Source organism: Bidens hawaiensis, unplaced genomic scaffold (assembly GCF_021521415.1).
Source record: "Bidens hawaiensis isolate Kalapana, Puna unplaced genomic scaffold, B.hawaiensis_p1.1 tig00027531_1, whole genome shotgun sequence".
Lineage (NCBI taxonomy): Eukaryota > Viridiplantae > Streptophyta > Magnoliopsida > Asterales > Asteraceae > Bidens > Bidens hawaiensis.
Window position 1 is genome coordinate 4,892 of NW_027494455.1, and position 9,139 is coordinate 14,030.

A 9,139-nucleotide genomic window follows, 5' to 3' on the forward strand; every position below is an offset into this window, starting at 1 on the left:
CTCACGAGCTCACAAAAGACGGTGAGTAGTAGGGTGTACGCAAATAAGTCAGACCCGCAGGACCCGAACCACACCCGTTTGGTGGTTATTCTCAGAATCTCAGGACCTAGGATCCGACCATATTGTAAATAATCAGGTCAGATCAATTCGGGTCTCACGGGTCTTACCCGGTTTACGTAAAGAGAAAATGGTCAGATTCGCGAGACCCGACCAACCTGACACATACACCTTTAATGGTATTCTTAGTACCAAGAAACCAACCCTATTGTAAATAATAGGGTTTGATCCAGGTCGGTTTCCCAAATCTCACAAGTCTTAGCCGGGTTATGCTCCTTCCAGTGACTTGAACACCCCCAGGCCCCACCCTCATATGATTATTGTGGACTAAACTTTAATCATTTTAAACACAAGATTGTCCTCCAGCTCAATTTAACAAGAATGGAAACTGTAAACAAGAAGATTCCTCAACTTTTCCAACATTAAATCTGAATAAAAAACACCTAAATTTTCAAACTTTGTCAGCAATGGGCCCCAAAATTCTAATCCCAATTCACATCTCTCACTCATCAATCATCATTCAAACCACAGATCCCCATAACCCTTCCACTGATTGTTTCTGCAATGCCATCAACATCTTGGTGGTTTTTATTATTATTGTTTTCTTTTCTGGGTCTGTTTGATTTTGCTTTTGCAGGTGACCCTTTTGTGTATTATGACTGGACAGTCTCTTACATCACAGCATCACCACTTGGTGTTAAACAACAGGTTTAAATTCTGTTTTCTTGAATTCTTGCTGCAAAAGTTTTGAGCTTTTTCTTGCTTAGATCTTGGAAGTTATTATAATAAGCATGTTATTGTTATTAGGGTTGTGGGTTTTTCAAGATTGATTGTGTTTGATGGGATTATGAACATCTTGCTCTGTAAAGCACTGATTTTTTATTTATTTTTTAATGATTTATGCAATATAATCCTTTTGAAAACAAATTATGCAATTTAATGATGACCCATTAGAGGATTTGAACTATAATTGAACTATAATTCAAGAAAGCAGGGCTCTTTAGTTTGGTAAAGTTAATTTGTAAAAAAATTTATTAATTTGGGCTTATAAAGTTACTTTTTTTAATGCATAAACATCCAAAATCATGGATTAGGATTAGATTCTAATTATTGCGAATTAACTTCGAATGCACATTCTAGTATAAAACCCTTCATTTCAACAAATATTTCAAGTTTTGTAAGTTGTAACCCATATGGTCATATCCTTGAATCTTAATTAGGTGATTGCGATAAACGGGAACTTTCCGGGCCCGATTCTTGAAGCGACAACAAACTGGAATGTTGTGGTCAATGTAAAGAACAATCTTGATGAGCCCTTGCTTCTCACATGGTACATTTTCTAGACCTAAAAATGGGTCAGTAACGAACTGAACAAACACGAACAGGGCATGTTTGTGTTCGGATATTTAACTTTATCTGAACAAACGATCGAACACACAAAATTAAACGAGCGTGGTATTCTTGTTCGTGTTCGCTCGTTAAGAAATGAACACATTCTTGCTCGTGTTCATTTATGTTTGTCCGTTGATAGTATGTACGAACAGTTCATAAACGTATACGAAGTTACGAACGAACATAACTGAACATGAACGAAGATAAATAAACATAACTGACCAAACACCAATTAAATAGTAAACGTGAAAAAATTTATAAAACTAGATAGATTGTAATGGTGACATTTTAATTTCATAAAACTAGACTAAATTGTAACGGGCCTAACAATTAATTGAATATATAAACGACAAAGCTAAACAAATGTAAATGAACAAAAATTTTTGTTCATTTTCGTTCGTTTGATAGATAAACGAAAATAAATGAACTTCTTGTTGAAAGGTTCACGAACAGTTCAGTGAACGTCGGGTTCGTTTGCATGCCTACCTAAAAATGCATTTTTTTTATTATTATAAATTCTCATGAAATTTCCCTTATTTGCATTATAGGAACGGGATCCAACACCGAAAGAATTCATGGCAAGATGGCGTATTGGGGACAAATTGTCCAATTCCAGCTGGATGGAATTGGACGTATGTTTTTCAAGTTAAAGATCAAATTGGCAGTTTTTTCTATTTTCCATCAACAAACTTCCAACGGGCTGCTGGCGGGTTTGGAGGAATTATTATTAATAATCGAGATGTGATTCCGGTACCGTTTGGGAATCCAGATGGAGATATCACACTCACTATTGGGGACTGGTTTGTGAAGAGCCATAAGGTTAGCCTAATTCAAATCTTTATTCATTGTCTGTAACAAATATAGCTATTTGAGCGGGCCGGGCCTATTATGGGTCAAATTGGGTATGGGACAGGCCGTATTGGGTTGGTCGGGAATACTTCTTTCCAAAAGTTTGTTTATAATAAGTGTGTGAATAGGCTTGTAAACAAACTGAAGGGACACGTCCGTTTAAGTTTAACTTTAACCAAACAAACATTCGAACATGACAGTTAACTGAACGAGGTTTTCTTGTTCATGTCCGTTTGTTAGGAAAATGAGTGTGTTTGTGTGCATTTATGTTTGTTTGTTAATAATATAAACAAATGTTTCACAAAAGAAAACGAACACACACAGATGAACATAATGTAACATGGATGAACAAATATCAAAACATATTCGAGGAAACACCAATTAAAATTAAATGTGAACATCATTCTATTAGGCCTAAAAACTAATATATAAACAAACATAAACGAACGAACTTAAAAATGTAAAGTAATGAACATTAATAACATTAACCAACAAGCACAAATAAATCTAATTGAACGAACATTCACGAACATAAATGAACGGAGGAGACGTGTGTTTATCTTCGTTCAACAAAAAGTTTTGTTTTTGTTTGTTCATTTATTAAATAAACGAACATAACTAAACTTCCCGTATAACAGTTCACCACTGAATGTTTGGTGCATTTACAGGCCTATGTATGATATACAATTACAATAACTATATTATTTCTGTAATAATCAAAGTTATTAAATAACTCATTGGACAACTTCCAACCCATTTAACCCATAACCCGAATTGACCCATTAATGTAAGTGGGTTGAAATTGCACACATGTAATTTGTAACACGGATGTATTTGATTTTTTTTAAACAGGAGCTTAGAAAGAATGTTGAAAATGGGGTTGATTTTGGATCTCCTGATGGAATATTGTTTAACGGGCTTGGACCGTATCGGTATGATGGTAGCGGTGTTCCTGATGGTATTGAATACCAAGTGATAAATGTTGAACCAGGTATGTTCTTGACTCAAGTTAACATTTTCTTTTAAAAACGGTCTGTTTAACCCGAACTCATTTTTCTCAGGCTCCATATTGACACTAACCTGTTTTAACTCGTGACCCGAACTCGCTCGACCTGTCCAGTTTGCCAGGCCTAATTTTAGGTTCTTTATGCATAAAGTTCAACACTTTTGGGTGTTTGGATGAATGTTGATTTGATTATTGCAACTTAAAGTTATACTCAATTTTGGGGTGGAAAATTTGGCGGGTTGGGTGGTTTGAGTACTTGATTGAAGGGTCAAATGGGTATTTTACTATTGTTCTCATACGGGCCAAACTGGGTTGGGTTGACCTGGAAAAGTTTATATTTTTTTATAAAAATTTAGAGAGACAAACAGCCAAACAAAGTTACAGAGTTTATATTAAAAAATAATTTAGTTTTATAATTGTGATTTTGGAGGTTTATGCATCAAAAATATAGTTAGGGTGACTTCTAACCCTTTTGACACATTTGACTTGTTTCCTTTTAACCTACTTTTTTGTTTTAGCGTTTTACCCATTTGACCCGTTAGATATCATAAAAATCCAAATCTGCATGCTCATTAGTACTTGAGTGAAGGGGTAAAATGGGTATTTTTCTTTATATGAGCCAAAATGGGCCATGTTTGACTGACCCGAAAAAGTTTATAATTTTATTAATATATTCAGTGAGGCGAACAGCCAAATAAAATTACAAGTATTCTTATAGAATAATCTAATCTTCTAATAGTGATTTAAGGGGGGTTAATGCATAAAAAAAAATACAGTTTGGTGACTTCCAACCATTTCCACACATTTGACCTGTTTTCTTATAAGCCATTTTTTGATTTGACCTGTTTGACTTTACTTTAACAGGAAAAACATACCGCTTTCGTGTCCACAACGTCGGCATCTCGACAAGTGTAAACTTCAGAATCCAAAATCACAATTTGCTTCTTGTAGAAACCGAAGGTTCATATACAGTACAACAGAATTACACGAACATGGATATTCATGTTGGCCAATCATTTTCTTTCTTGGTGACAATGGATCAAACTGGAAGTAATGATTATTACATTGTAGCCACTCCCCGGTTCGTCAACTCAACAAAAGCTTCAGGAGTTGCCATCTTGCATTACTCGAATTCTCAAGGGCCCGCTTCGGGCCCGCTTCCGGATATTCCTAACGAATCTGACCCGTCATTCTCAATGAATCAAGCCAGATCGATAAGGTGGATATTATAATTTATAAAAAAATATCATTTTTGCCCTTTCCAAGATTTTCTTGATTGCGTTATATTAGGTGGCAAAATGGGCGGTTTGGTTTGAATCGGTTTGACCCGAAACAATTTTGTCCAAATAGTTTTTTAACTTTATTTATATACATTCATCGGGTCAAATATGGTTGCACAAATTTATATTATTCAAGAAACATTCTGTAGTTTGAGATAAAATAGTTTTAGAGGTTGTATGCATTAAATATACATTTTAGGCAGCTCTTGGCCTGTTTGACGCGTTTAGGCTTGTAAACGAACCGAACAGAGCATTTTCGTGTTTGTTCGTTTAACTTTAACTGAACAAACAATCAGAAACAAAAAATTAAGCGGACGGGGTTTCTTGTTCATGTCCGTTTGTTAGAAAATGAATGTGTTCGTTTTTCATTAACAATATAAATTAAACAAACAGATATGAACGTGCATAACTGAGCTAAAACCGATTAAAATTAAATGTGAACAACAATGTATTGGACCTAATGTTAAAACTATACTAAGTTGTAATGGGCCTAAAAATTAAAATGTATATTAACAAATGCAAACGAATAAACTCAAACCATCGTAAATGAACGAACATAAACGAACAAGGCATGTGTTCATGTTCGTTCATTTATTAAATAACGAACTTCCCGCCGAATGGTTCGCAGACAGTTCACTAAACCTTCAGTTCGTTTGCAGGCCTAGACCCGTTTCCTTTTAAGCCTTTATATTTTAATTTTGCTCGTTTGACTAGTTAGTAATAAAGCATACCCGAATTGACCCGTTTGTAACTGAGAGCGGTCAAAATCACCACCTTTAAAACCACCCTTTCGTTTTTGTTTCTTTCCAAGACTTTCTTGATTTTATTATACACTTATTTTCTTAACCTTTTTTTTCTAGAATGAATGTTACTGCTGGTGCTGCACGTCCGAATCCACAAGGGTCTTTTAAATACGGTGAAATCACAGTAACCGATGTATATTTGCTCGAAAATCGACCACCTGAACTTATAAATGGAAAAAGGCGTACTACACTAAACGGGGTTTCCTATTTTTCCCCTTCAACACCATTGAAGCTTGCTCAACAATATAATGTTTTGGGAATATATAAGCTTGATTTCCCAAATCGACCAATGAACCGGCCCGCGGTAATTGACACATCCGTGATTAACGGTACATATAAAGGTTTTATTGAAATTATACTCCAGAATAATGATTCTAGCGTTCAGAGTTACCATTTGGATGGTTATGCGTTTTTTGTAGTTGGGTATGTTTATAACTTTATATTACTGTTTGTAATTTATTATAAGTTCATAAGATTAACGGGCTTATTGATTTGTTTGTATGAATGTTAGGATGGATTATGGAGTATGGACGGAAAATAGTAGAAGCGTTTATAATAAGTGGGACGGGGTGGCCCGCAGTACTACTCAGGTAATGGTGTTGTCTAAGCGGGTCTGTTATCTTTTTTTAGTGTTTGGTTTTCGGGTTTGATTTATCATTACTTTACAATATTTTTTCTAATCTTTTTATGTTATCTTGAATTTTATAATTAATTGCAAGAGGGGTGGGTTGTGCAACGGGTCAAAATATGTGTGAGTTAAACGAACCGGGTCTAGTTGACTTATGAACTTAAACGAGTTGGGTTGAGTTGACTTTTGAACTTGTTCTTCATATTTTTCTAAAAAAATAGCGTGTCAAGTTCATATACTAGCATACTATTATTCAGTAATATTCTAAATCTAAATCTTCAAACAAACATGATTTAGGAGGTTGTATGCATTAAAAATAGACTCTGGAGTCACTTTCAACCCGTTTGACCTCATCCGACCCATTTATCTGTTTCTCTTTCAGCTAATTTTTTTATTTGACCCTTTTGATCTGCAAGTAAAATGTGTCAAAATTACCACCATTAGTGATTTTGTTGCTACTTTGGGAATTAATTTGCAAGTAAATATAATCTCACCATTTACTCTTGACTTGACTTTTCGAGTCAACTGCAGTGCTTGGTAACTTGATTTTGAAACATTAATTTATTATTCATAAAAAAGAGGGACTTTGCATAATAAAATAAAAATAAAAAAAAAATCATTCATATTAGCCTCAATTCGGGATGGACCAGGTTTGACCTTTGAGACTTGAGTCAAAACTAGCACACTTGACTTGTTATATTCGCATGAGCACACTCGATAATATTTTTAAGAACGAAAACTAAACTCGCAGTATTTACTTTATTCAACAGGTTTTTCCGGGTGCATGGACCGCTATTCTGGTGTATCTTGATAACGCGGGCTTATGGAACCTTAGAACACAAAACCTAGATTCATGGTACCTTGGTCAAGAAGTTTATTTGAGTGTGATCAACCCTGAGGTTTCTGAAAAAACCGAGCTTCCTCTGCCCGAGAATACCATATATTGTGGAGCACTTTCTTCCTTACAAAAGTAAGATATCAAAACAATTATCGAGAGACAGGACGGGCGGGTCGGGCTGGTTTGCTAACGGTCAAAAAAGTACTTTTTGGGGCGTGTTAGGTTGACCCAAAACATGTTTTGCACAAAGTTTTGAACTTTTTATAAATACTTGTGTGTTAAATATAATTGCAGTATTAGTCTAGTTGCTTCGAGCTGTCTGGGTTGACCTGAAACACTTTTTGTCTAAAAATATTAATTTTTTATAAAATATTAAGTCTGTTTAATATGATTATTATGTTAATATAACTTTTTGCTAAAACATTGTAGAAGTTCACATGTATTAAAAAAACAATCTTGGCAAGTTTTGACCTGTTTGACCTGTTCTTATTCAAAAACTAAACTTTTTATAAATCAATTGCAGGGATCAGGCGCAAAGAGTTAATTTTTCTGGGACATCTTCGGTTTGTGTTGTATTTAGAACGGTCTTTATAGCATTCATCATCACGTTTGTTGGAACTTTCCTGAGGTGACACATCATCAAGAACAAGTTTTGACACATTTATAGGTAAAAAAATATTAGACCAAATTGTTCCCATGAATGCTGCTAAGTGCTAACTATGTATTCTTCACTTTAACTGTAATTAGATGATAGAAAGTTCATTTCTTGGTGAGAAGTCATTATTGCCCCCCTGTAAACAGGGGTGTTTGGCATCACTATATGTCCATTGCTCTATTTGAGTCTTTTTGTTAACTGGGATTCGGCTATGTTTGTGTTGTACATTGTGCATTGATGCGTGTACGAATGACTTGGTTCACTTAAACTGCATTTAAAATGGTTTGCAATAGAATATAAGATAATGAATCAAGAAAGCATAGTGCCATCATCATAAAATAAGAAAAAGTTGATATCTTTTGGGAAAAGAAAAAATAATTGGAGAGTTGCATGCTTCTTTAAGTAAAAAGCAACAGCAATATTTGAATGTCATTTTCTTCTAGTGAATTAGGATACAACTTTGGTGTAAAATATCATGTTTTTATGGTTTTTGTTTTTAGTGTGAGGGCATTTTGGTAATTGGTCCCTTAATTTATTTATGTAAAATTATAAATTCTTAATATAGCAAACATTAATATGTTAAGTGTATTTGTAAATGCACAAGCAACCGGTTCCTTGACCCGGCTCGAACCAGTTTGAACGCGGTACAATGGAAACCGTAGGTTCCAAACCAGTTTATAACTCTCCCCATTGAAACCGATTAACCCGAGCTGACACGGTCAAGAACCTGAACTGGTTTTGACTTTTTTGTTGACCCACCTGAACTGTTTTTGACTTTGAACCTGGTTTGTGCACCTATAATTGTAACGATTTATAGTCTATAAAGGACATTTCTTGCTAAAGCTTTTTTGAATGGTACGATAACTTTTCGTGATCATGATGAGTTTGAAGTTCAATTTATAAATGACACTTCTTGAAATTGTTTTAGTTATTGGTAGAATTGAATAAGTCCATTGGTTTGGTTATATCAGGGAATAACCAAATGACGTCTCCCAAAATTCAAAAAGGCATTTGTAATTGTTTTGCACAAGTTTTAAAACAAATTTTGAAGAATTGGGTGATGATGTGCTTTCTATATTAGTTGATGAGTCTCGGGATATTACGCGTTTTATTACAATATTGTTTTTATATTATGTTCCTCGCATCGAACCGAAAAATTTGAACACCGAAAAAATAGGACTACCTGACAAAAAATCATGGGTCTGTCATTATTTATAGACGAGTGAGCATGTTAATGTGCACATATGTTTGCAATTACATTTACAAGTGGAAATGCTTCAAATATGTACTACACAGTTATATTTATAAATATTACATTAATTGTGTTTACGTGTACGTTAATATTTGTTTACCAGTAATTAAATATATACATGTGTGTATGATCCATATGCACATGTAAATGAATCCACAAAACAATGTAAAAGGTTATACGTTGTGCTAAAGCATTGTATAAGCATATTTTGAAATTTGAATAACATTAATAAAATTGTTCAATTAAGAGCCTTGCCCGTATTTTCTGCCAATGTACTCTACCCATTAATTTGTCAACATGCAAATGATTCTCTACATTTCATCTTTATTTTTTCAGGAGATGATATGAAGTGAATTATATGTGGAAACCTTACGCTCTG

General features: G+C 34.3%; 1 protein-coding gene across 1 annotated transcript; it reads left to right on the forward strand.

Annotated features, from left to right (window-relative positions):
• Nucleotides 1–437: 437 nt before the first annotated feature.
• On the forward strand, nucleotides 438–7,717 carry LOC143575520 (monocopper oxidase-like protein SKU5). The gene is made up of 9 exons (XM_077059872.1): nucleotides 438–765; nucleotides 1,278–1,387; nucleotides 1,998–2,268; nucleotides 3,151–3,289; nucleotides 4,169–4,523; nucleotides 5,445–5,810; nucleotides 5,899–5,977; nucleotides 6,786–6,985; nucleotides 7,377–7,717. Exons 1-9 carry the CDS (start codon nucleotides 622–624, stop codon nucleotides 7,483–7,485), a joined length of 1,773 nt encoding a protein of 590 aa, XP_076915987.1. The 5' UTR covers nucleotides 438–621; the 3' UTR covers nucleotides 7,486–7,717.
• Nucleotides 7,718–9,139: the final 1,422 nt, after the last annotated feature.

Bases quoted from the DNA above. Each gene is read 5' to 3' on its own strand.
- LOC143575520 (XM_077059872.1), top strand. From the start codon at position 622: ATGCCATCAACATCTTGGTGGTTTTTATTATTATTGTTTTCTTTTCTG. The intron at 3,290-4,168 runs GTATGTTCTTGA...TTACTTTAACAG, and splicing joins AGTGATAAATGTTGAACCAG to GAAAAACATACCGCTTTCGT. The intron at 5,811-5,898 runs GTATGTTTATAA...TATGAATGTTAG, and splicing joins TATGCGTTTTTTGTAGTTGG to GATGGATTATGGAGTATGGA.